Source organism: Sceloporus undulatus, chromosome 4 (genome assembly GCF_019175285.1).
Source record: "Sceloporus undulatus isolate JIND9_A2432 ecotype Alabama chromosome 4, SceUnd_v1.1, whole genome shotgun sequence".
Classification (NCBI taxonomy): domain Eukaryota; kingdom Metazoa; phylum Chordata; class Lepidosauria; order Squamata; family Phrynosomatidae; genus Sceloporus; species Sceloporus undulatus.
In genome coordinates, this window is record NC_056525.1 from 16,908,768 (window position 1) to 16,936,614 (window position 27,847).

The following is a 27,847-nucleotide window of genomic DNA, read 5'->3' on the forward strand; positions in this document are numbered from 1 at the left end:
CTGGGGTGAGAACCATGCACTCCCTCTATGTTATTGAACATAGAAACCTTAGCCACCATAACCAATGGTGAGGAATGATGGGAATTACAGTCCAACAACTTCTGAAGGGCCACATAATTCTTACTTTGGTCTATGCTCCATCCTTCTAGGTTGGACAGGCTGACAAATTTGTCTATATTCCTTAGAAAGTAGAGAGATCTTGTAGCACCTTTGACACTAACTGAAAGAAAGAAGTTGGAAGCATGAGCTTTCATAGACTTAAAAGTTACATGCTCTGGTAACTTCGAGACTGGATTTCTGCAATGTACTCTACATGGGGCAACCCTTATACCAAACTCGGAAGCTGCAAATGGTGCAGAATATGGCAGCCCGGCTGGTCACTGGTGCTCCCAGGACCAGCCATATAACACCGGTTTTGAAAGACCTCCATTGGCTGCCCATCCGCTTCCGAGCTCAATATAAGGCGTTGGTAATCACCTATAAAGTCCTAAATGGCTTGGGCCCTGGATACCTAAAGGACCGCCTCTCCCCGTACATTCCGCCTCGCACCCTCAGAATGTCTGGGCAGCAATTACTGAAGGTGCCTGGGGCTAGGTTAGCCTCCACCACACGGAGGACATTTTCCACGGCTGCCCCAGCCCTTTGGAATACGCTGCCCACTGAGCTCCGCTCGTCCACCACCCTGGCCCAATTCAGGAAGGACTTAAAAACCTTCCTGTTCCAACAGGCATTCCCCGAATAAAATCCTGTGGGCCTCCCTCCTCTTCCGTGGCCAAGAGGTTGGGCTATGGGGCTTTTTTCTTGTGATTTTTTTGTATGATTTGCTGTACTTGCATTTTTAATTCTTCTTGTCTTCTTGCTTGTATGGATTGTTTTTAACCTTGTTGTAAGCCGCCCTGATTATAAGAAGGGCGGGATATAAATAAAAATTTTATTATTTTTATTATTATTATTATTATTATGAAAGCTCATGCTGCCAACTTCTTTCTTTTAGTTAGTCTCAAAGGTGCTACAAGATCTCTATACATCTGGACATCTCATAGAGATGGAAATTATAGGAATTGGTCATGAGTTCCCAGTCCCCATGGAGACATTTTACACTACATACCTAGGCATTTCCTTTCTAATGAGTCGTTTTTTAAAATGAGGGTGGAGGAATAGTTTTTTGTGGGTTTTTCGGGCTATGTGGCCATGTTCTAGAAGCCCAAAAAACCCACAAAAACTATGGATGCCGGCCATGAAAGCCTTCGACTTCACAGGGTGGAGGAAGGTTGGATCCATGAAAGATAGAAAACTATACAGAGAAATAGTGAGAATCTGGATAACTAAGCATGTGAGAGTCTAGACACTGCCGCTGAAAATCACTTAACAAATTGTATCTCTTTATGCAAATACCTGAATAAGCGCAACAGAACATGAAGTGTAAAATGCAGTTACATAATTTGTTCCAAGAATCTGAGTTTTCATCTTAATATGAAATGTTAATGGAACATGTCTGGCGGCAGCTGTACAAGTTGTCCTGCAAAAAAGCTACACTCTCCCTGATAGTTTTTCTATTGTTAGCCATCCTTTAAACCTAATCAAATAGTCTTGTTTCTTCTTTCTCCCCTCTTTCCCTCCCATCACTTCTCTTCACCAAAAAGACACTCTTAACTTCCCTAGGGGGTTTAGTTTAGTCCATCTAGGAATAAAGGGGTTCACAGCAGAATAACACACAGCACCAAATACTAAGAAGCTCTTATGCTGAATATTCATCATTACAAATGTCTTCTTTTTTAACCTCTTGTCACAAAAGGCTCAATTCATTTAATGCCATTTAATGCCATTGAGGGTTCATTATCTGCGCTTGGGGAGCATAATGAAGGATTTATACATACCGCCAGGAGCCTTTAGTAGCAGAACAAGGCTTGTCTGGCAGACAATGCAGTATTACCAAAATGTGCAGTGGCCTCAGGCATTAGGAGCAGATGAATTCATTTGACAAGAAGGCCATATAAAAAAGAAAATGGGTGAAGGAGAGAGACATTTCAGGGATAGCTGGGAGGGAGAAGGAGACATTGCTATGGCAACAGCTTCCTAGTTTATTTTTTAGGAAAACAGCAAAGATATCAAATGGAAAATATAAGATATCATACAATGGTATAAAAATAAGAAACCCTAATATGCCTTTAAGTTGTTACCAACTTATGGCAACTTTAAGGCGAACCTATCATGGGGTTTTCTGGGGCTGAGAGTATGTGACATGCACAAGATCATCCAATGGGTTTCCATGGCTGAGCAGGAAATTGAACCCTGATCTCCAGAGTCTTCATCCAACAACTTAGTTGCTCAAACAATTATACTACACTGGCATCACACACCTCCAGCATTTCATAAAATAAGGACACATGTGGCAGAGCATCATCAGAATGTGGTCGAAATGGCAGACATTAATGATGAAGAACAAAAAAGTTAGGGGCAGCTGCAGCAGTTTGCTTTTGCCTGTGTCTACTGCTGCATTATTTAAGACTGAACTACTTTTACCTTTTTTACCTTTGCACTCAGTTTACAGCAATTGAAGTAAGATGAGGACAAAGGACAAAATTGGAAGGAGGATAAAGAAACTATACATTTTAAAAGGCTGTGAACAAATGGGACAAGAGATTAATCAGGACAATATCTGACAAATCATGATAATTGGATGGTTTGGGGTGGAACCATTCCATTATTGGAATGGAACTATTTCCATGCCTTTCTGAGGCCAATCAGACCCCAACATATTGGGAATGCATCTGACTTAACTAGACCAGCAAAACCTTGTGACATACTCAGTGTATTCCAGAACTGAGTGACAGCTCTAGCAAGCACTGGATTATCTCAATTCATGGATATGTACTGTATGTACTATGTGACAAAGTAACTGTTAAATGAATATGTAATTGGTTGACCGGCCGAACCCAAAGGGTGCTCAACAATGGCTCCTTTTCATCCTGGAGGGAAGTGACCAGTGGGGTCCCACAGGGCTCTGTCCTGGGCCCAGTGCTATTCAACATCTTTATCAATGACCTGGATGACAGAATTGGGAGCACACTTATCAAATTTGCAGATGATACCAAATTAGGAGGAATAGCTAATAATCCAGAGGACAGGACCAACATTCAAAATGATCTGAATAGACTAGAAAGCTGGACCAAAGCTAACAAAATGAAATTCAACATGGAGAAATGTAAGGTACTGCACTTAGGGCAGAAAAATGAAATGCACAGATATAGGATGGGGGACACCTGGCTGAATGAAACTACATGTGAAAGGGATCTGGGAGTCCAAGTAGACCACAAGTTGAACATGAGTCAACAGTGTGATGCAGCAGCTAAAAAGGCCAATGCAATTTTAGGCTGCATCAATAAAAGTATAGTGTCTAGATCAAGAGAAGTAATAGTGCCACTGTATTCTGCTCTGGTCAGGCCTCACCTGGAATATTGTGTCCAGCCCTGGGCACCACAATTCAAAAAGGACATTGAGAAACTGGAGTGTGTCCAGAGGAGGGTGACTAAAATGGTGAAAGGTCTGGAAACCATGCCCTATGAGGAACAACTCAGGGAGCTGGGGATGTTTAGCCTGGAGAAGAGAAGGTTAAGAGGTGATATGATAGTTCTGTTTAAATATTTGAAAGGATGTCATATTGAGGAGAGAGCAAGCTTGTTTTCTGCTGCTCCAGAGAACAGGACCCGGAACAATGGATGCAAGTTACAGGAAAAGAGATTCTACCTCAACATTAGGAAGAACTTCCGACAGTAAAGGGCTGTTCGACAGTGGAATGCACTCCCTCAGAGTGTAGTGGAGTCTCCTTCCTTGGAGATCTTTAAGCAGAAGCTAGATTGCCATTTTCTGAGGACGCTTTGATCTGGATTTCCTGCATGGCAGGGGGTTGGACTGGATGGCCCGTGCAGTCTCTTCCAACTCTATGATTCTATGATTCTATCTCCAATTCTCCAATACAGAGACCTGGTTGGACACAGATGGAGGTCCTGCATTAGGCCCCCTGAGTGCAATGTAACTTTGAAGACAAGTGTGTAGTACATGCGCATCATATGTGAGGATGGGAGGAAAAGATGTTTACTTGCAAATTGCTCGTGAAAAATGCCATCATATTGCAAGGGTGGCAAATAATGCCAAAACATTTTGCTGTGTCTCAGCTGTGATGCTAAAAACAAACATATTTTTCCATCTCAGAATGCACAGTAGGAAAATTAGTTTACAAAGGGATGTTCTAACACATGTGATACAACTTGGTGGTAGGACAGAATTTGTTTGCAAGAGCCAGGCTCAAACCACCATATTCCAAGGAAAATGTGTTAGTGATTGACCAGATTTAAGAATCTGGGATGGGTAGGGGGGTATTTCCTGTTGCCATGTACAGCTGTGAGAGATGGACTATGAGGAAAGCAGATAGGAAGAAAATTTGTTTGAGATGTGGTGGTGGTGAAGAGTGCTTGAGGACACCATAGACAGCTAAAAAGACAAACAAATGGGTCCTTGAACAGAACAAGCCAGAACTCTCCCTGGAAGCCAAGATGACTAAATTGGCGCTATCATACTTTGGCCACATAATAAAAAGGCACAACTCATTAGAAAAGATAATGATGAGAGGGAAGGTGGAGAGGCACAAAAAGAGAAGAAGATCACATGCTAGATGGATAGACTCAGTCAGTGAGACCATGTGCCTGAGCAGGAAGGCAGAGAATAGGGAGGGCTTGGAGATGTCTCTCTCAAGGATCGTCATGAACTGAATCAACTTGAAAGCAGCTAATGACAACAACAACAACAACAACAACAAAAAGGGGGGTATGGATTTCTAATTCTGGATCCAGAGACAGCGGACTACAATTCTCAGAACTGCTGACTTCTGGCCACACTAACTGAGGCTTCTAGGAATTGAAATTCAACACCAGGACGTCCAGGTTGGCATCAATTCTTCTGGAACAGAAGTTCTCAACCAGAGGTCCATGCTTCACTAGAAAGACACTGAAATACTCCAGGTGGCACACAGGTGTTTCAGTTATGTTTGTGTGTGCATGCTGTGAGCCTTCAAGTCATCTCCAACCTATGGCAATCCTAAGGTAAACTTATCATGGGGTTTTCTTGGCAAGATTTGTTCAGATGAGGTTATCCATTGCCTTCCCCTGAGGCTGAAAGAATGTGATTTGCCCAAGGTCACCCAGCTTTGAAGCTAAACGTGCATCCATCCTGTTGAGAAAACAATGGGATAAAGCATGTATTTCAATCTCCTCCGTCTTGAATGTGTGGGTAACAATCCTGGGAAGACAACAGTGAGTCTTGTCTCAAGTTGACCTACACATATAGATAAACTGTGCTGGTGATCCTTACTAAGAGGTTGATCACACTAGGGAGATCCACTGAAAAATGGGATTAAAACAAGATTTAAATTTAAAAAAAACTGCAAATGCAGGAAGTTTACCAGACAACGTCGCTGTTAAAGTGAAATAATGTGACTCCACATTGAAATAATGTGAAGTTAAACTGGAGGTAAAGCAGAGGAAAATGGCAGCTTTTACTTTCGGAACTTCCTGAAAGTAAAAAGCTGCCCTTTTTCTCTGCTTTACCTCCAGTTTAACTTCATGTTATTTCACTTTGGGGGTCATTATGTGTGATAAACTTCCCACAATTGCGGGTTTTTTAAAAATTCATATCTAATTTAAATCCCATTTTTTCAGTGGGATCTCCTTCTAAGACTGCACCATGTCAGACTGCACACTTTTGAATGTACCCCTACATCATCATTTCGTTGCAGAGAGAAAATTTAAGCCAGGTGAATAATGTAGCCTAGTTTTCTCCTTGACATGCTCAGTCTCTACATGAAGGGTTGTTTTGGGTTTTCTGATATGAATGAAAAACCTCTGTATCTGCATCCATTTCTGTTATAATATTTGATCGAATCATGGAATTGTAGGGTTGGAAGGGCCATCATGTTCCACCCCCTGCAATGCAGGAATACACCATCAAAGCAACCCCAACTGATGGCCATCCAGCCTGTTTAAAAACTAATGCTGGGCGTTAGGGGATTCACTGTCAGGAGATCACTGTCAGGGAACTGTCTGGAAATATAATTGCCATTTTAGATGATATCTGTGGTTTCCACATCAGGTATTACAATACAGTGAGGAAAAGAAGGCCTTTGCTTTTCTCCACCACTTCATAATATTTCATCAAAATACTGAAGCAATTTTTAAAATTAAAAATATAGTTTTGCATTTAGTAAAAAAGAACACCTAAGGCTGGAACAGCCAAATCCCGCTGAAATCATGGTTTCAATTCTGGTTTGCTCAACGGTTCCACAGTGATTCTCCATGAAATAGACTCTATACATTCTGCTGCAGAAATAATGAATCTCCTTTTTAAAAAGTCAGGCCATTGGCCCACCTAGTTCTAGAATATTGTCAATTACTGGCACTGAAGAAACCAGAACTCATCTGTTCTTGGAAGTTAAGCATGGTCAGCCCTAGTTAGCACTTTGATGGGAAACCACCAATAAATATTAGGTGATGTTGGCTATATTTCAGGGAAGGGAACTGGCAAAATCCCCTCTGAGTATTCCTGGTCTAAGAAAAATCTATGACATTCATGGGATTTCCTTAAATTGACAGGCGACCTGAAGGCAAGCAAGAAATCTCTGAAGATGCCAGCCACAGGAATACATTTTTCTAGAGCATGGCCACATAGCCTGAAAGAACTGCAAAAAAACTATTTTAATGATATGCTGTGCATTTTATGCTTTGTATTTCTTTTGATAAATTTTAATGTTTTTAATGTTCACTGTTTTAACTTTATAAATTAATTATTTTTAAAATAATGTTTACACATATTTTTATACTTTTTATATTTATAGTTTTATCATAGTTTTAATTGACATTGTTTTTTAAATTATATTGCTGGCTATACTGAATCCCATTATTGGGAATAAAGTAGGATATAAATGATGATCAGAATAAATAATAATAATAATAATAATAATAATAATAATAATAATAATAATAAGTAGTAGTAGTAATAGTAGTAGTGATAGCAGTAGTTGTAGCAGTACCAGTGGCTTTCCTGGCCCTAACTAGAGATACTGGGGGTTGTTTTCTATCACTTAGTAATTTCATCTCTTTACTTCTGGCCAACATAATCATGCAAAAAATTAGGGAATTAGAGTGGCAGGAAGGCTGTGCTGAGAAATAAGTCTTTAACTGTAGCTTCAATCACCAAATCCATTTTATTTTAGCATGTTGCTCCAAGCAGCGTGATTTTAAAAATTCCTTAACTTGACAGAAAGGCATCCCCATAGAAACATGCTGCGTGTCTTAGAAGCAATATCAACACTTCTATTTTATTACATATACAATAATTTAGATTTGGGGATTAAAAAGATATCTGAAAACTGTAAAACTACTAATCTACTTTTGTATCCCCCCCTGCAAGCATTACAGCATGATTTTTGACACTCACGACTTTTTGAGACCCACAAACATATCTCTCAAGTTTTAATACTATTTGACCTACTTCTTAGGAGTTTATTAGATTTTTCAAACTTGGACCCTCTCTATTTTATTCAGAGGAACTTAAGGTTTGTTTTATAAATATACTGAAGTTAAATGGCTAGATTGCAGTAATACTGATTGGATGAAGAAACCACAAAATACTAAAAATTTTTATCTAGCACATTGTTCTCATCTAGTCTACCTGGAGTTTACCACCAACTATTTATTGTCATGTCATTTGCAAAAATTGAGGCTAAAATGTAGGCAATAACTTCCCATAGAATATAAACTGTGCAACATGGCTTCACGTCCAATATGCATCATTAATTATGCCTTCTTAAGTTTCTTCCTGTGTTTCAATTTTACTTATCTCAGCAGGCAAGACATCTGGCTTCCGATGATGACTTCCTTTTTCTTTTGGCAGGAACAGAAGTTGCCATTTCCCTACCAAACTAAGTAGTTCAATGAATAATCCTTCTGCTGTCTTCCAGTAGCTGAAGGATCCCAAAGCCAGCTTTTGAGAAAAGCTAAAGTGAATTCTGTAAGATAGTTAGCTTCACCTTAACACTTGTGTTGTTTTTTTAAAAAATCACACCAAAACTGCCATCTTTGCTCTTGTTTGTTCTCATGCATGACGTTAACAAAAACAGCATGGTTTCTGAACTGCCTGTAGAGTAAAACGTTTGGTCAGCCATCTGCAGAAATCCCCTACCAGTTTTACTACCCACCTCACTGGCAGTTCTGCCTCATCCACAGTCTGGGAAATGGCAACTTTCCATCCGCCTACACTCATTTTTTTTTAGTTCCAATCATACTCATATCTATTGCTTCCTCTCTTGAATTCATCCTGTTAGAATACAAACGGTGGAGTAGAACCTTGGTTTGTGGAAGTGGTATATTAGCCAGATTTTCACATGTATCTCCACAGGTCAGTCCACAAATTTGGTACCACTAAATGTCATATATTTGCTGTTGTGGAAAGTGACTCACTATCTGATACTGCTCCCTGGTCATTTGAAAATATTCCTCTGTGCCTGTAAGACTGCATGCTGGCTACTTCTTGGGTGTTCTTATCTCATGTGTAGATTGCCCAACAAAAGTTTTTACCACAAAGGATCACACTGCAAGTTTTGAAGGACTGTTCCACCCTTGGAACAACACTCAGAGATGAAAAAGATCCAATAGATGAACAAGATTCTTCAGCAAAGAGAAATGGTCAGGGGGATGCTCAAATACAGTCCTCTCACAACCAGAAATTATGCAGTCAAAGTATGCTGTTAAATTTCCTGTATTCAGAGCAACTACAGGGATCAGCATATCCTGAGTGCAAACGTCACCCTGGGAATACTGTTTTTCATGATGATGGTATCTGCCCTACCAGGAAACTTCAGTAGGCAACCAGGGGGTGCCAGACTCAAAGAGGTCAACAAGATACCTCAGTGAGATAAGATAATTAGTCATGAAGGTGGATAGGTGGCAGTGATAGATCAGCCCATGAAAGAAGAGCTTTTTCAGTTGGGATGAATTACATGTAGCAATTTCAGAATTGAGTACAGGGCAAATATTAGGCAGCTTGTACTTGTGTCCAATAAAAGGTATAAAAAGCCATACAGTCATAGCAACAGCAATAGCAAGTACATTTCTATACCTCTTATCAGTGCACCTAAGCAATGCCTAAGCAGTTTACAGTGTGTAAGCTAATTGCTTCCAACAAGCTGGCTACTCATTTTAGTGACCTCGGAAGGATGCCACTTTAAGTCAACCCTGAGCCCCTGGCTGCTATTGAACTCACAACCTTGTGGTTTATGAGTGAGTGGTTGCAGCACAGGCATTTAACCACTGCATCACCAGGGCTCTTTACAGTCATCCAGGAGATGGCAGAGCTTTCAGAACTGAGTGCTTATATCTGAGTGCTCCAGGCTCAGATATAACACGAAAACATGGCTTTGCATTACATCTGAAATGTGACACTTGGAGCTGTATTGAACATGAGTTCCTGCTACTGCTGTGACTCTCTATCACATTGCTGTGAGACAATCTGAAACTTGGTTTAGTACAGTAAAATTATAATCCAGGTGGACAGAATTGTTAGAGAACCATTTGTCTTCCTCTTCCCTAATGCAAGAACTTGAGAGAAATGAAAAATGATTTGGCGATATCAGGTCAGAAGAATACATCATACAACTCAAATTTAAGTCTTTGAATTCATTAACTGGAAAAGTGAAGCTGCCTACTAAATAAATTTGGTGGGGTTCTTTAAAGTGTTAGCCATTCAAATAGTAAATCTACCAGCATTCTTCCTTGACAACATAACAAAACTGAACCTCAGCAAACTGAAGCTAAGTATCTGAAATATTTTTAGATTAATTTCCGCAAAAAGACACACATGAAACTAAATTCTAGATTCTTAAGTGGGTGGGAGAGGTGAAGACTCTCACATTCATGGCTTGTTTGTGAGATTCCAGAGGCCTGAGTCTGGGTAATGTTGAACTAAGTGATCTAATCCAGAGCAAGACAACATGCTAACATATTTAAGATTGGGGGGGGGGGGGGAATCAGTTGAGTTCATATTTCCCTACAAAAATATCCCTTCCATACCTTCCTGCCTCAGAACTCTGTAATTTCCAAGGCTTGCAGTGTGGCTTGGCAAAGATAAGTGCACAAAACTATGAGTACATCTAAAAAGTGGGCCTGAATAAAAATGTGGATATTTGAAAAATTCACACAAGTACACTAGTCAAAAATGTATTTAGACAAATGTATTAAAAAAAACCCCAAACCCACCACTTTTTAAACCTGAAATTACACCTCTCTAGGAATCTCTAGGTCCTAGCTAACTATTGATCAACATCTGCCAGATGTTGACCATATTATCATGCTGAAGGACCTAGAAATCCCTAGAGAAGTATTCTGTCTAGGACTCTCTAGGTCCCCCAGCACAATTCTATGGCAAACTTGTGGCAGAGTAGTACTGGAGGACCTAGAGATTTCTAGAGAGAATATGTTAAATCTGTGAATAATCAAATCCACAAAAGTTAAAGCTGCAAATGTAGAGGGCTGACTGTACATGATTATACTGCTATACACTACTGTAACTGCCATGGCAACAACCCATGGGATCCTGGGATTGCCATTTTAGGGAGGGACACTTAAAATTCACAGAGCTTTAGTGCCTCCATAAACAACAAAACCCAGGATTCCATAGGACATTGCCATGGATGTTGAAGTGGAATATAGCACCACATTTGTGTAGTGCAAATGAGCCCCAGGTCTGTTAACAGTCTCAAAGCCAACTACAAAATACTCTGAAATATGTTAATTCCATCTCAAAGAGAAAAAAGAACTAACAGAAAGAAATATACAGCAGATAGTCAAATCATTGCTTATGAAATATATTCCTGGGTAACACTCCATTGTTCCAGCACATGCAAACATATCTTTCTACATTGCAAAAGAACATGACATTATATTAAGATTTTATCATAACACATTGGTCAAACAAAGAAAACCTTTAGAAACAAGTGTAACTGGGTAATCTCTTATTACTGATCAGTACTGGAGCTGTCTCTGATGTTGTGATGTTGCCAACAGAACAAGAAGTACCTTGTAATACTTGTCCCATTCCATTTCATAAGGAATAGAATATTTTTATTTCCCAGTTGGGTGTTTTCATGGGCTCTCAGTATGGGGATAGCTTGGCATTCTTCAGATAAGGGAGATACAGACTTTTATTTTGGATGACGTGGAGGAATAAGATGTACAAGATGTGGGTTTCCTCTTCCTTCTGCAAGATTGTCACATCCAGAGAAACTCCAGGTTCATCAGAGAGAGGGAGATCTGCTTGTAATTTGATTTTGAGTTGTAACAATATGGATGCTCAGCAGGTGGCTGAATAACAAGTACAGATGAGTAAGCTTTCCAAAGCTTTCCTCAGAGTCAATTGGTAATCATACAAGTGTTTAGACACAAGAAAAACCCACCCAGCCATCTCCACCAGCCTTAACTGTCCCATAGTCCTCCCTGCCTGCCTCGTCACAGCTAAAATACTGCCCTCCTTCCTTTATCTGTTAAGCAGAGCCAGTTCTACCATTAGAGAGAATGAGGTAGCCACCTTAGGTGGTTGCTGCTGGATATTTCTGGCAGTGGCAATTTCAGCTATTTACTTTGAACCCCTGTCTTCTGAGTTGATGTCCACACCACTGGACTAGCTTGCCACTGGCCTGGGCCAGCTGGCTATCTTGCATAATCAGTTGCCTTCCCTCTTTGTTGTTTGTTGTTAACTGCCTTCATGTCAGTCTCAACCTATGGCAACCCTGCTGCTGAGACACCTCCAAGACCCCCTGTCCTCTACTGCTCTTCCCAGTTCCTGCAAACTCATACTCATGATCTCTTTAATAGAGTCCATCTATCTAGCATACAGCCTTCCTCTCTTTCGATTTCCCTCCACCTGTCCTGGCATTATTATTTTTTCCAATTATTCATGTCTTCTTATGATGTGTCCAAAACACACCAACCTAAGTTTTGTCATCTGGGCTTCTGACTTGATCTGCTCTTTGTTTGTCTTTTTGGCTGTCCATGGGATCCTCAGCACTCTTCTCCAGCACTACATCTCAAATGAATTGCTTGCTGATGGCATTAACCATGATGCAGTAGGCATCCACCACAAGTATACAGAAGCACACTATTCAAATAAAAAAACATCAATCCTAACAAAAGAGGAATACACACATGAACATGCATGCACACACTTTTCAAGACAGGGCTCTTGCTCTGCGGCTTCCCTCTCTCACCCTAAGAATTGGAGAACAGGGCTCAGGACCTGAGATCTGGGAACCCCATTGGAGATGGTGTCCTGTAGCTAGTTTTGAAGAAAGATTCAATTACTGATCTAGTTAGCTTCTGAAACTGGAATGGAAAGAAAATATCTTGTCAACCTTTTGCAGTAAAAGGTCTTAGTTTGCCCTTTCTGTCAAGCTTTAATGCTTTGCTACCATCTCAGAAAGTAGCCATGCAGACAATTTTAGAAAAGAAAATACTGTTGGATTCATGATGCTTTCTTTCAGAATCCTCTGTATTTTCAAGATTGTTAGCATCCTTCTATTCTTTTTCTTTTTTAAAAAAGAATTAATTTGGGGTGTTGAAATAAACAAATATTTCTTTGAAAGATAATTCACTTTTAAAATATTTAATAACTAAACAGTGGCCTGGATTTTTGCAGCGCTTCCTCAATGACTCTTCAACAATTCCAGCTGCCAAGCAGTGTGTGGGAGGCCTCTATAGTCCCCCTCCCTCTGACCACTAAAATATTCATGTTTGCACATTTATCCAAATTTAGCTTTATGTTTTAATGAACCATTTGAATTTTTGATGTTTTTCTACGAAATTTTCCTTTGCCCAATATAGAGAGAACTGCACAGCTGAGTCCCTTATGCCATACTTACATTAAAGAAAGGAAAATAAATTCACAGGGTTTCTTTGAATACAGAACACAGTCCAGGAAAATGTTCTAAGCGGGAATGAATACTAGAAGAGAAAGTGTTAAGTTGTTAACTACACATGATGTGCTAGCTATTTTGGAGGGCAAGGGAAATCTTAAATGAAGGAAACCAAAAATATCATTGTCCTCCTCTACTTTCCCACGTGTAGTCTCATACGATATAGAACAGGAAGGTCATAATTTTGTGATTTTGCTGTCTTTGCCACTAATGCTAGTGGATTTATTGTGACATGGCAACAGCTTACATCAATAGATGCATGAAGAACACTGAGAAAAGTGTGTAGGCAAAGTGGTTGAGAAACAGCACCGAATAAGATGAGAATTAAAATGACAGGAACCCCTCCCCCCAAACCTGGTTATTAAAGACACAACATGTGCATGTATATATGTTAAGTATAAGCAGATACCCAGATACAGAACACACACAAAAATCTTCTGTTGGGGCCCAAAAACTTCTGCTGTGACAGACTGTCTTTGGAAATGCTCACAGAAAAAGTGATACTAACCACACTGCATTTTCTTTGTCCATCCATGCACAACCTCAGTTCTTAGGGAAATCAATCTACGGGATTTAGAAATTTACAGAGAGTCAGGGGAAATCTTCAGGTCTGGGAATATCACAGCAGATTCAGACCAACAATGTTCAATGTATAATTGCTTTTCTGTTTGGAGGAGTCTTTCTGTTATTAAAACTACCAACAGAGAAAGAGAGTACATGGTTTTGTTTTTGTATTAATTTTGTAAAGGTAGCAGTAGCAGAAAACTTTCCCAGCAGAAACTGAACATTTCAAAAGAGGAATGTGCATTGTACCAAATACTATTAAGACATAACTCCCTACTTCCTTAGGTAAAGGGATCTTGTAGCACTTTTGAGACTAACTGTGCAAAAGAAGTTGTAGCATAAGCTTTCGGAGACTTGATCTATTTCCCTATATGCATAGATCACCCTCCATGTATCTGAGGAAGCAGACCAAGTCTACAAAAAATTATACTACAACTTATTTCGCACAGTTAGTCTCAAAGGCCCTATACCTATACTGGTATAGACTAGACTAAGACAGCTGTGTCTCTGATCCGTTCTTCCTGTTTTAGATTTGGGATAGCTGGAGAGCAGAGGCCAGTGGTTCCCTTGCTTTAGAGCAGAAAATCCATACTGGATATTTTGGGACATAGTCTGGGTTTATCGGAATCCTCCAAGCTGCTGAAGCTATTTCGGGAATATGCTCCAGCACCTCGGACAGTTCTCAACACCACATAAGCAAAAGGGTGACCTCTGCTGGGGGGAAGCAGTGGTGTAACCTGTATTTTGTCCTCCTCTACAAACATTTCTCCAACAAACCTGTTGAGAACAAAGTGCTTCTGCTAGAGTAGTGCAATTTTGGGCAACTGCTACAACAGGAGACTGTTTATTTAAGCTTTTTAAGCTTAAAAAGAATAGCAGGATCAAGTTTTATTAAAACTTTCTTCTCAATAGAAAAACTTGGGAGGTTTAAAATACTACTTCAGTGATCAAAAGCTATATGGGCAAAGTGTCCAAGAATTATGTGATGACTACAGTGTGTGAGAAGAGAGCTGACCCACCACCTAAACCTAATTAAAATTTCCAAACGAAAGGGATGACTCTTCTATTAGGCAGGGTAAGGAATATGCTTCAAACACTAAACAGTCTCAAAGGTGCTACAAGATTCTTTTGTATAGTGGGAAACAAAAACGTCTAGCCTCCAAACATACACTAAATGCTATATATCGCAAGAAGGGAGGCAAAAAAGCTCTGTCTGTTGAGCAAGTGACCCAAGAAATAAAAATGTCTCTGTGTGCCCAAAACGGAGGCCAAAAGCTGATTGGCAGGGCAGATGCCCAAGAAATAAAAGGCTGTTTGTGTCCCAGACTGAATGATAAAGCCCAAAAGCAGCCTACTTAGCAAATCATCAATTTATTTTAATGAAAATTAAATCATAACTGTCTCAATAAGACCTGCCACACCCCGTTCCCATTCACCGAATCCTGCCTGGCTACAGTACTGACATGAAAGCATAAGTTCCAAAAATAAATGATAAAATCAATCCTCCATTTTTCCTTTAGCTCAAGTTCTGAGAGGTCTTGTGCTCAGTTACACTCTTCCTGCCCCTGCTCCCTGACTGATGTACTTCTTTCCTTCTACAGGAGTAGAGAGAATCATTTGTGGAGGTAGCCCAGCCAGCCAGCATTTAAATGTGTTTCCCACACACTGCCAGGCTATGTCACACTCAATCAATCAATAATTTATGATGGCTATAGACCAGCTTATAAATCAGTTTTACCATAAGATACATAAAATGTATGAGCTACAGTAAAGTAGCATAAAAATAATAATTACAATAGATACATAAAATTTTCTCTTAATAATAGTAGTGCAAAGTTGATGGAACAGTCTTATATACATATCAGGTGCATTATCTAGAACCATACATAATCCACTCTCCTTGTTATTACTTAAGTGCCTAATTCTTTATCACCAATCCCTACTGTTGATTTGTCATCTGCTTGTGAGTCATTGGAGATTATGGCGCCTGCAAATTCCACTGGGATAGATGCAGGATTGAAAAGTCAAACCCAGGTGTTATCGCACGCAGCCAAGGCTGGGCAAGTGCAACCTGTCTGCAGCCCGGACCCCAGCCGCGCTTATCCAGCTGCTTTTCAAAAACAGGAGTTTGCTGTTTTTGAAAAGCTGCTGGATAAGCATGGCTGGGTCTGAGTTGCAGATGGGTTGCACTCACCTGGCCTCAGCTGTGTGTGATAACACCCAGTTTTGACTTGTCAATCCCACATCTATCCCGGCAGGATTTGCAGGTGTAATAATCTCCATAATGGCAAATGCACAAAATCTAGCAACTTTATTTGTAATTTGTGAATCCTGGTCACCAAGCTAAAAGGAAAGATAAAATGCTTCTGACCTGCCTGGGATTTTTTGGAGAATAGGTGTAATAAAAGTGAGGTGCATCCCTTGAAAGAAGGGGCAGTGAAAGGGAACATGATTAAGTGATTGTACTGCCTTGTTAGCACAGGGGCAGCTGCACTCATGGCATTAGATTCTCTTTTACTTTCTTTCCAATACAGCAGATGGCAAAATGTTAAAGAGTGCCAGGGTAAAAGCTTTCCTGTATCTAGGAGTTGTTAAGTTTAAGGTACTTGGGACAAGTAAAGGGTTTCATAGTAACTCTTATAACAAGATAGTTGGCAGCTGTGCTCAGATGGTTTTGCAGTTCTACATCAATTATTCATTGTTTAATGGCAGCTTTGGCTTCACTAAAGTCAAGTGCTATCAGGGCATTAGGTGTAAGCCCACGTGTCTGGAGTTTCTTATATAGTGCCTGTTTCCTATGGCACACTACCCTGCTCCAGAGCTTGACCCATCAGACTTTTCCTCATAGCCTGCCTAACCCCTTCTCATTCTTGGCCACAGTTGTAGTCCAAAAAGTAACTTTTGCAAATTCTAGACAGGCTAAATGATCCATTTTTAATATAGCATTACATTATATGGACATATAACTAGATTCACATGAAAGAAAGTGCATACTGTGTTGATTTCAAGAAATGTAGCTTTTAACATTTCTCTAATAGCTAAGGAAGGTGGTGTAATGTTTCCCAATAGCCAAGTTTGGATGGTTTTCCACTGCCAGTGATAAACCATGGGAAATAAAGTTCCCCATGCTTCCCAGTTCAATGGAATGAGCCAAGGAGAACCATATTTCCCATGTTTTTCTAGAGGCGATGAAGAAATATCCTCAAACTAGTATATTTAGAAAAGGCAACTGAGGAAGTTTGGGGCCAGGAAAACCTGTAGACCCCATTTTGTTCCCAATGCATAATTAGGTCAGATCTGAATCATGCCCAAATTAACTCATCCAAAGCAGGTCAGTTCCAAGCTGAGCTGAGAAAGCTCACCCATCACTAACTCCTTATTAGTCCCTGTTAGACAAAGCTTTCTGATTGTTTATTTTTAAACAAATAAGAGCGCACACAAGAAATGAGAAGTGTATTATAATTAGATCAGCACAGCAGACGGCATTACAGATGGTTGGAAGACAAGTTTAGAAGCAATGCATTGCCATGTTGGGGCTGGATTACCAACTATTTAATGTTTTCATACACTTTATAGACATTATGGAAACTGGTCACAGTTATATATAAACTACCTACTAGTTGAACAACTAAAATCAAGCCATTGGTCACTGAGCGCAAACACAGTTTGTTTGCTCTTATTATAAAACATTACTCAACAATTTCAACTTGGATTCAAGACAGCAATACTACATGCCATTCTGTTTAGAGCCCACTTTGTCCTTAGTTCCACACATTTGCTTTTGGTTATCTCCATCCTGGCGTTTCTCAATTCCAATTTGTACTTGCAAGAGTCAATATGTTATGGCACTAGTAAGATTGAATAATTCCACAAACAGCAATTACCATATATACTCATCTAAAAGTCTAAAAATTTATTCCAAAAAGTTGACGCAAAAAACCTGGCCAGACTTATACACAGGTCAATATACAGTAATACTATTTGAAATAATGGCAGCAGTGGCAACTCTTTGGGATTTCTCTGCCATGGCGAGGATGGCAGAGGGGTTCCTAAAAGAAGTAATGCCCCCTTCTAACTCTTCCCAACACTGAAGAGAAATCCCAAAGAGCTGCCAACATGGTAGGGAGAGTTGAGGGTCAGAACTGGCACTTCTTTTACAGGAAGGTTTCACCAGGCAAACTAAGCTCTTGCCACAGTCTGTCCAGGGAGAGTTTCATGTAAAAGAAACAGTGACTTGGGGCCCCATCATGGTCTCTGCCCTGGGAGGGCTCTTTGCCATTTCGCAACTGAGGCAGGGACAGTAGGGCATGTCAGAACTTCATGATTTCAAGATTTCCCTACTGCTTTCATAGGGGGATTAGAGAGATTGGGAGAAGCTGAAAAAAACCCTGATCCACTCTGAACTCTTTCCCATGGTGGCAGTTCTTTGGTGCCTCCCTGCTGGAGTGGGGAGAGTGAAGGGGATGGAGATTCTTTTAGTTTCTCTATGGATGGACTAAGTTTTCACTCTGAGAACTTTGTCTGTCTGTGGAGAATGTAAAAGAAGCACTGTAGTCTCTGGCAGCCTTTTGCAATTCCATTTGCAGGAAAATGGCAGTTGCAGCCAAGTGTGGCTGGGCCCATGAGGCAGCACTGGCGCATTTGCCTATATGCAGAATGGATATGAGGAGTCCTGTGTTGGGAGATTCCAAAATTTTACTCTCAACATAACCACAGACTCTATCAAAATCTATAAATTTGCCCTTGACTTATACATGTGTATGTATGATAAGTCCCTTTCTTCAAAAATTGCCTAGTGCAAGTTGATACATCATCTTTAAGAGATCAGCTTTCTAGAACTTTTTGCGCAAGATCTGTTTATTGGAATAAGCATATTGTAGGAATACCCATGCATTTTTTAGGATTATAATTAACATACAGTGGGACCTCAGTATCTGTGGATGCCATCCATGGATTTGAGCAGCCGCACATGGCATGCCTGCACTGTTCCCAATGGTGGCGCGGCCATGTAGCTGCACCACCATTGTAGACAATTGGATCGAAGTGTGTGATTGCTGCGGCCCTGATGAGATGATTAAAGGGCCAGTGTCAAGCCTCCTCTTTAGGGTCATATGTTTCGGTCCTTAATCAGTTTTCCAATCCCAGCCACTCTGACTTTCCTACCTCTAGAGTTTTGACTTTCATCTGTTACCATCAGTCTTGTGGACTCTTTGCCTCTGGGTTTTATTTACTAAAAGAAAATTGTTCCACTCTAGTTCAATCCAATGAAAATCAAATTTTCTTTTTTCTTTCTGACAACTGAGTTTCTGTTTCTTGAGTTAAACCTTTTTGCCTACTGCTGAATTTCATAACATTCTGCTTTCTGGGCTAACCTTTGCTGACCTTTTGAATCTATTAAGTTTATTATTGAAACAATTATATGCTCACATACAAATACAAAAACCATTTCAGAATACTATAAAACTAAACTAAGTGCCAAAATGAGAAACAAATTTGTTCTTTCACAGGTGCATTTATTAAATAATCTAACAAAGTTCAGAAATGGCCAGTTGCCTTTAAAAGAATATAATCGCTACTACCAAACTAAATGTATCATGCTTCCTGTGAAAAAGTCAGAAAAGCAGCTTTCAGAGAAAGGACACCCCTGGGCTTGCCTGACATAGTTTTTTGGCTGATGTTACTTAATCAGTTTCTGGAAAAAGACAAAGGACATTTCTTTTACCACCACCACCACCACCACCACCACCAATTATTATTATTATTATTATTATTATTATTATTATTATTATTATTATTATTCTGCTTAATCACTTGGAATCCAAGCGGATTACAACAATAAAACAAGATATAGTTAAAATTGTAAAAAAAAAAAAACTATCCCTCCCCCCCAGTATAAAAACATAGTAATATTAAAAAGAGATTAAACCAGATATATTAAAACAATAGTATAAAATGACAGTTAAAATCAATAGAGGGAGGAGCAGCAGGACAGGGCCCAGACAGGGAAATTCAAATTGGTCACCTACTGATTTTGGTGAAACCAAGTCAACCTTGAATATGCACAGGAATGCAAACTGTATTCTGTGTGCATCTGAGGAAGTAAACCAAGACTATGAAAATTTATGCTATAATGTCTTTCATTCAGTTAGGGGCTCGATAGACAGCCTAAGAGGCAGCTCCATGCCGCCCCTGGAAGCACTGAATTGGGGCCATGGCAACCACATGCCACAGCCCTGATTTGGCATTTTCATGGTACAAAACGAAGCTGCAAAAAGCTGCACCTTTTCATGCTGTGGAAAGGGCACCCTAGCCATCAGGGCAGCTGTTTTTCAGTGCTCCTTTGGTGAAGCGCCATGACACCCCCCATCATGTGGTTGAGCGCACAGTTTGATGCCAGCATGGGGGTAGTATGGGGGTGACCAGAGTACATATGCCATGCCCCCAAGCCATTCCAAGCATTGAGGCTCTTAGTCTCAATGCTACAAGATCCCTTTGCATGCTGAAATCTACATATACTTCTATAAAAAACAGTTGGAAAAGATTGGCTTTGTTAGAGATTGGAAATGTTGTCCACCATCCCCCCCCCAAAAAAAATCCTTGTTGTTGAACTCAAGGGAAATGAGGCCAGTGTGAATGGGCCCCTGGTTCATGATTTTGGAAGTTTTGCACAACAGAACATAGAAAAATGCATGTGTATCCCGAGGCAAATGCAGAGCTGGATGTTCTTTCACATTCATAATCTGGACTTACTTTGATAGTTTCATTTCAATCTGCTGCCTTATTTCCTGTCTTTCTTCATCAGTCCTTCTTGGGAAAATGTTCCTGTCTTCCAACTCCTGTTTGCTTGGCCTGTTCCTCAGTTTCACTGCCAGCAGCTCTTTCTTGCATTTTCTTGGCAACGTACCTGAAGCATATATAGAAAAACAACGTGAACGTGTCAAAAAGATTGTTCCTAAAATAGGCAAAGGACATCACTTATTTGATCAAGTTCTCTTGAGAATCTGAAAGGCATGATGGGGATCCAACAGGGCTCTTCAGTAGGCAGAGCATGGAGCCCTTCAGCTGAGAGCAGAATATGATATAATGATTTATCCCTGTTGGAATGAAAAAGTAGTTTGGGATAAGTAGGGTCTTGAATGGGCAACTGATGCCCAAAATATATATTTCCTGGCAAAGATGCTCAGGTCTTTACCACACAAGGTTAAAAAGCAGAATAGTAACAGGACAAAAGCATCTTTGGCCACTACTTATCAGAAGATGTGATGCTACCCTCATACTTTATAAAGGTTAATAATAATAATAATAATAATAATAATAATAATAATAATAATACTGTGGTGTTGTTGCTGTGTGACTTCAAGTTGTTTCCAACTTATGGCGATCCTAAGGCAAACCTATAATGGGGTTTTCTTGCCAAGATTTGTTCAGGGGAGGTTTGCCATTGCTTTCCCCAAGGCTGAGAATAGGTGAACTGCTCACGGTCACCCAGTGGGTTTCATGGCTGAACTGGGAATTGCACACTGGTCACCAGATAGATACCTTTTCATTGACAGGAAAAACCCATCAATAAGCTCTCAATCTCACCGTGCATGCAGTACACTGCCATTAAAGCCAACAGGACTTGATGTCCCATGGGTTTTTGCATCCATGGGGGGGGGGGGAGCAGAATGGATCCATAGATGAAGGGCTGGCTACATTTTGGTGTGAAAAGCCTCTTCACTTCAATTCTGGCATTACAGCAGTCACACAGAAGGACAGGGCCTGATTTTCCTCCTCTTTCCCACACTCACTCACTCTTCAAAAGCATGCTAACTCCATTTTTGTCTAGTTTTCTATTTTTCTTTCCTGTCTTTGTATACCTATGGCAAAATGATAAAAAAATAATTTTAATTGGTTTTGCCATAATTATGCAAACACAGTAAAATTAAAAACAAACAAACAGGCATAGAATTAGCCTGCTTTGGAATAGCAAGTGAGAAGGGAAAGAGAATTGTGGTGGAAATTCCTTGTTGAATTAAAAAGCCATAGAAACATGGAGTCGCTTTGGTTAAAGAAAAATAGGTTTTTAAAATAGAGGCTTGGAGTTTAGAAAAAAATTAGAGCAAAGGAGTAAAAAGAGCATCATGACCCGTAAGAAGCTGGCACCAACAGAATTAGACATAATATACACAATTTAAGATAAGGATACATTGTTGATGTTCAGAAACAAGGTTTGGAGGAAAGCTACGAAATTCCTAAAGGAGGGGGTAAGGAGTGATGATGCAGTTTTAATGTATGCATGTATTTCTGTTCTGATTGTAAGAATTCTGTATGTTTAAATTGTAATTAGCCAATCAGGTGTATTGAAGAAGCTTCTTTGTCTTCAATAATATAAAAAGAGCCATTTTGTCTTGTTCGGGATCTCAGCTTTTTGGAACTTGAATTCCACTGAGTTCAATGTTTTCCTTTGGAAATAAACTTATGGATTTTAAATTTACTAGGTCCTCTTGCCAATTCTTTGCTCTGTCAGTCCTAGAATATTAAGTTACCTGAAATTTCTGTAACAGAATAAGGACCTCTTATGGCACCTCATGGCTGTAATGCTGGAAAATGAAGTGAAGAGGCTTATCATATCTAAGGTGGCGCTGGTTTCAAAGCAGTGCAGTCATGCAAAAGAAGAGCGGTATTATAACCAATGTTGTCAAAGCACTATGATCCCATTTCCATTCATAATGCAATTGCCATGAGACAATTTCTGTGATAATGTCCTCAGTCTGCTTCACTGATAACAATCAAAATATCTGGCTGCATTTCTGGACTCCTTTTGGAGATATGACTATGAGGACTATCATGATGAGTACCTGTGCTCCATAATTTTCTAATAACCATGAGCTCTGTATGCCTCATCTGTTTTTAGTCCCCACCATCCCCCCACTGACACTGTGCCACTCAATTTTGGTGGTAATCAGGTTATAAATACTACCCACATATTGCCATCACAACAAGATGCACACAGAGTACACACATAGTTTTCAATCCAGTCTTGCTCCAGGAAGCCTCCTAGAAGTCTGTTTTTTTTACAGGTATATTCTCCCTACCACATTTTCCAGGAAAAATTGCAATTTAGTTTGTTACTGCAGCCAGTGCAATGGCAAAATTATCAGTAGGGTAGGACGGGTGCCTGGTGTATTTTGAGGATAGGTGTGAGTGGTATGGACTCTAATGCCCTGATGTAATACCTACTCCCCCTCACTGTTGTTATACTGCTGCTATACTGTTGTTGTTATATCATGCTAGCTTGGAATTGATATTGTTATTTTTATATTGTGAATTTGGGATGTATTTGACTGATGTTATTAATGGATTTTATGTGTTTTAAGATTGTATAATTTACCACTGTAACCTGCCTTGATCTATGGAAAGGCAGGCTAGAAATAAAGCTATTATTATTATTATTATTATTATTATTATTATTACTACTACTACTACTACCATGGACAGTGCACACCTCTGCATTATAAAGAAAGAAGGTAGATGATAAGAGGTGACTGAAGAGAACCAAGGATAAAAGTGGAATTTTGGCTGTGCTGGTTTATTCCAAATTTAAAGAATGGGTTTTTATTTAAAGAATGGAATTTATTAAATGATGTGTACTGTAGATTATTATTGTTGTTGTTAGTCAATAAAATTATTATTTCCAACTAAACTAAGTACTGGAATAAGTACTGAATCCCCAAGTTCCCATTGGCTCAATGAATCTGCTCTGGTTGCAAATAACAGTTGGAATTATTGCTTGGGCCATGTGTTCTATTTAATTTTTTTAGGAAAAAAAAATAAACAAAGCACAACCCTGCGAAAGAGTCTTTCTGGGTAAAACAATCAGATTCCATCTTCACTGGTCCACCTGTCCTTGAAATACTAGTTCATGTCTTTTCAGCTAATCTCCAGTCAATGCAGCTCCACCTTGTGTTCAAAACGAAGAACATTTTCTCACATAGAGAACAGACAGAAATAGGCACAGTAAAATCATAGTGGCTAAAGCACAGTGGGGCCATGCTAATTTCCCTTTTCGCCCCCGTGGTTTAATTAATAAACCTCTAGGCTTCTTAGTTATAATAATCACCACAAGGTACACCAAATCCTGAATGCATCATAAATAGGTCAGATTATTATCCACAACAACCATTTAATTAAAACTCGTCTCGTACACAAACACTCCTGAACACACACACACACACACACACACACACACACACAAAGACTACAGTTCAGGATAAATTAATTGAGTATTAATAAACAGTTTACCAGTGCCCCAGTTCATAGTTGTTTGAAAATCTAAGAACACACACACACACAGTTCCTCATATTTTAAGATGTGTCTGGATCAAGACATAGGCAGGTATACTCTAGGAGCAGCTATGTTTTTGGACTACAACTCACAGAATCCCTTTCCCAGCATGGCAAGTGGCCCGAAACAACTCTGGTGAGCCATAGTCCGAAAGAGTAACTCTTCCAAGCTACAAGAAGCATGCCTTCTCCCAGCTGCAAGTCCATGAGGTCAGCTGCTATTGTTCAGTGCTGGAGACAGATATAGCCAATACCAAAGAGAGGCCATGGGCTGGATGTTACACTAGAAGACCAGGTAAGAGCAGAGGACTATACTTCCAGTATTTATATGAAGCCTCACACTTGAAAAGGTCTCTGAACACACAAATACTTCTTCAGGTTTCTTGGCAAACAGGCTATATACTGTACAAGATGAAGCAATGCAAACAGCAAACAATGTGGATCTGCTGTATTGGCTCATATAAATGTCAGGGACTCAAATTCTCTGCCTTTGTTTGAGAAAGGGAATAACTCATTATAGGTAAACATGTCATTTACCCCAAACTGTGGTTCTTCAAGTGGTCATCTGTGAACTCACACAAATGGATTTTGTGATAGTACCCATTTGTCTCAGTCACAGAGACCAAGAAGACGACGAAATGGTTGCTTATCTGTAACTGTAGCTCTTTGAGTGGTCATCTGTGAACTAAAAGGTTCATAAAACCCATTTGTATGAGTCACAGAATCCACAAAGAAGAACCATATATCTCCTAGCTTAGTTATGCCCCCACAAGCACCTGGTGAATTCTGGTCTGATATAAACATTTATCCTTCCCAAGTAACTTACAACTGTATCTATTTCTGGGGCAATGTCTATGACTGCTATTTTGCTTCTTGTTTTATCTTCATGTATTACATTAGTTCTCATGTAATTATTCCACATTTACATTGGCTTCCTCCTCCTGAATACTATACCAGGAATGGCTATTTAAACTGCTACCATTTATTACATAGATAACCCTTTCAATTTAATGTAAGTGCTGTAATTACTGTGCTTGTCATAATTAAAATATCCAGTTAATTCTCTCTCTCTTTTTTTTATTTTGCAGGCATTGAGTGGAGGCCAAGACTCAATTTATAGTATAATTAGAGGAGGAAAGGAACTACTTCCCCCATTGCCATCTCAGTAGCATCCATAGAAAAGAACCAAGCACACTGGTAGAATTAGATGTTTGCTTTCCAGTGATGCCAGATTAGGAACAACCATATCATCTGGTCTATCCAAATTGCTTTTCTATAGGAGTTGATTGGAAATAGGTGAGAATTTCATTTCAGTGCAATTTTGGAAAGAATTTATCAATATTTGCAAATTTCTCCATATTCAGAATAGAAAGATTATATGATTTTTAAAAAATCAATGTGGAAGAAACCAACAGTTAAAATTTCCTCTATGCACCCCCAGGGCTTTGGGTGGTTCTTAAAAGTCTGGTTTTGGATTCTATTGAGTTACTGTTGTTAGAGTGTTGGACTGGAGCTTGGAAGATTTGAATTCCATTCTCTCTCTCTCCTCCCCATCCAAGCCATGAAACTCATTGGATATGAAGACAGCAGTCATTCTCTTTCAGCTTGATTTATCCCATTGGGTTGTTCTGGGGATAAAAATAGGGAAGATAAAAGTTGTGTATGCTACTAATATTCAAAGTGTTGATATGTATATCAGTGCCAGTCCACAAGTTATTAGTTGCTGATCTCTAATGAATTTCCAGGAAAGAGACAGCTGTAACACAATTATGGTATGGGTCCCTATCATACTGGGAAGAAAATATTTTAAGTCCAGCCTGCCCTACATCCTAGAAGCACTGATTTCAAGGAGGATGAGGTCTAAATGGAGAACTCTAATAATTTGTTTTATTTATATACCGCTATTCCAAAGATCATAGCGGTGAACAGCAAGTAAGCTAATTAGCAAGTAAGCTAATTTGCCCCCAACAGTCTGGGTACTCATTTTAGCGACCTCGGAAGGATGCAAGCCTGAGTCGAGCTTGGGCCCCTTTTGCTGGTCTTGAACTCGCAACCTTGTGGTTTTGAGTGAATGGCTGCAGTACAGGCATTTAACCACTGTGCCACCAGGGCTCCTATTATTAAATGGAGAACTCTGGTTTCCACTTGGTGAGGAGATTGTCAGTTATTTTGGTAATGGAAAGTTCATAGGGCTGATGATGGTAAAAGCCACATTTCACAAGGGCAAGAACACAACAAATTAGACAACAAAAATTTGAGACAGCAGGAGTCAGCTGAAGACTGAACATGTGGCTGGGACATAGAATATTATTGCTGGTGCTCTTTCTCATATATAACCTGCAGACTCTCCTTCCTGCTAGACTGCAGAGTTCAACTGGAAAACAATGAGGACATAATAAAATGTAAATTGGATTTAAATATGACCTAATAAATTGCAAAGATAATTACATACATTGGCGGGTTACAGACCGCCATTAGGGACGTCCTGAGTTTGAAAAAGGGGCGTCTCTTCCAGACGCTCCTAACCCTATCACGGGCAGAGTCCGTGACAAATGGCAGCGTCTGTTCCACACGGCCACCGCCATATTGACGTAGCGGACACTGTGTGTCCGCATGCCGTGCCCCGGAAGTGATGCCGCGAGTGCGCGACTAGTGCCTCACGGTGTCTCGTCCGGGGCTGCGCGGTTTGGCCGCTGTGGCTCCCGGATGCTGCAAGCAGAGGCGGAGCCAGACCGCCGCAATCCAGCGGTCTGTAACGCGCCATTGTTATGTCTTTACTATTATAGACATAAAATGTATTATAGATCTAGTAAGAGATTGCTTGAAAGACTGTTTCCTTACATATCAGAGTGGGAAAAGTGCAGCCCCTGGGTTCCCAAAGTGCATCTCTGAAGCTCCCAAGCTACTAGACACTCTCCCCAATTTTTAAAAAAGTTATGGGTAATTTCTTTGCCCCTAAAAATAATTCAAAACCTCTTCAGAACACAGAATATTTGCCCACCAAGCCCCCTGGAAGGAAAAACTACAATCCAACATTGGCTGAAATGAAAGGACTCAGGATAGAGTGCTATCATTTCCCATCTCCATTAGCTATTTATTATTATCATTGTTGCTTTTCAAGGTATGTTGTGGAAGATTTTGCAATGATTTTGTGTTGTCAATGGGGTTTCAGGGATTACCCAGAACAAAGTATATTTCAATTTTTAGGGGGTTGGGGACTTTGGTACACAGTGTAGCCTGCCAGGGGTGAGAGAGCAAAATTTGGCTCCTCACCCATCCACAGTGGTCCACTCCTGCCCTATATGGATTGATCACTACAATAGTGAGCACTAGAATAGATTTATTCAGGCATTTAGGACAGGGTTGACTTGAAAGTAAGGAAACAATGAGTAGGCAAGCCTTGTGTCCTTCCTTGTCATTCTATACTACTTCCTTGTTGTGACATCATCAGGCAATTATGATTATTTGCTGTTGATGCTTTCCCAGCTATTAAACTGTTTCAACATCTGTCTTACAGAACCTTGCAATTTATCATGCTGTATTTGTAATTTATCATGTTGAAACAATACCCTGTTTCATAATTCAATCAGTAATTAAAAAAAACCTTTTTAGAAACTTAAGAGGATAAAATGAAGTTATAATTTAGGGAGCTAGGAGCTGTATAGATGGCCCCTAAGGGGTGGCAGGATGCCGCCCCTTTCCTTGGTGGATTGGGGTCGTGGCAAAGGCACACCACAACCCTGATTTGGCCTTTTCATAGTGCAAAAAGGAGCCACAAAAAGTGGCTCCTTTTTGTGCCATGAAAAGGGTACCCTAGCTCCCGCAGAGATATCTTTTTGCTGTTTCTTTGGCACAGCGCATGTAAGCACTGTGCCAAAGATGTGGTGTGATGCCACCTGCCATCTGGTATCAGGGTGGCCGGTCTGTGGATGCCACACTCCC

General features: G+C 40.0%; 1 protein-coding gene and 1 non-coding gene across 7 annotated transcripts in view; both read right to left on the reverse strand.

Annotated features, from left to right (window-relative positions):
- Positions 1-27,847, reverse strand: part of PHACTR3 (phosphatase and actin regulator 3) — a 267,248-nt gene that overhangs the window by 89,174 nt on the left and 150,227 nt on the right. For all 6 annotated transcript variants that reach the window (XM_042466347.1, XM_042466344.1, XM_042466343.1 and 3 more), the window contains one exon: positions 20,330-20,483. In XM_042466347.1, coding sequence (XP_042322281.1) covers positions 20,330-20,483 — 154 coding nt within the window. The remainder of the gene's footprint in view (positions 1-20,329; positions 20,484-27,847) is intronic.
- On the reverse strand, positions 8,738-8,909 carry LOC121930185. The gene has a single exon (XR_006103848.1). It is a non-coding gene; the product is annotated as a U1 spliceosomal RNA (small nuclear RNA).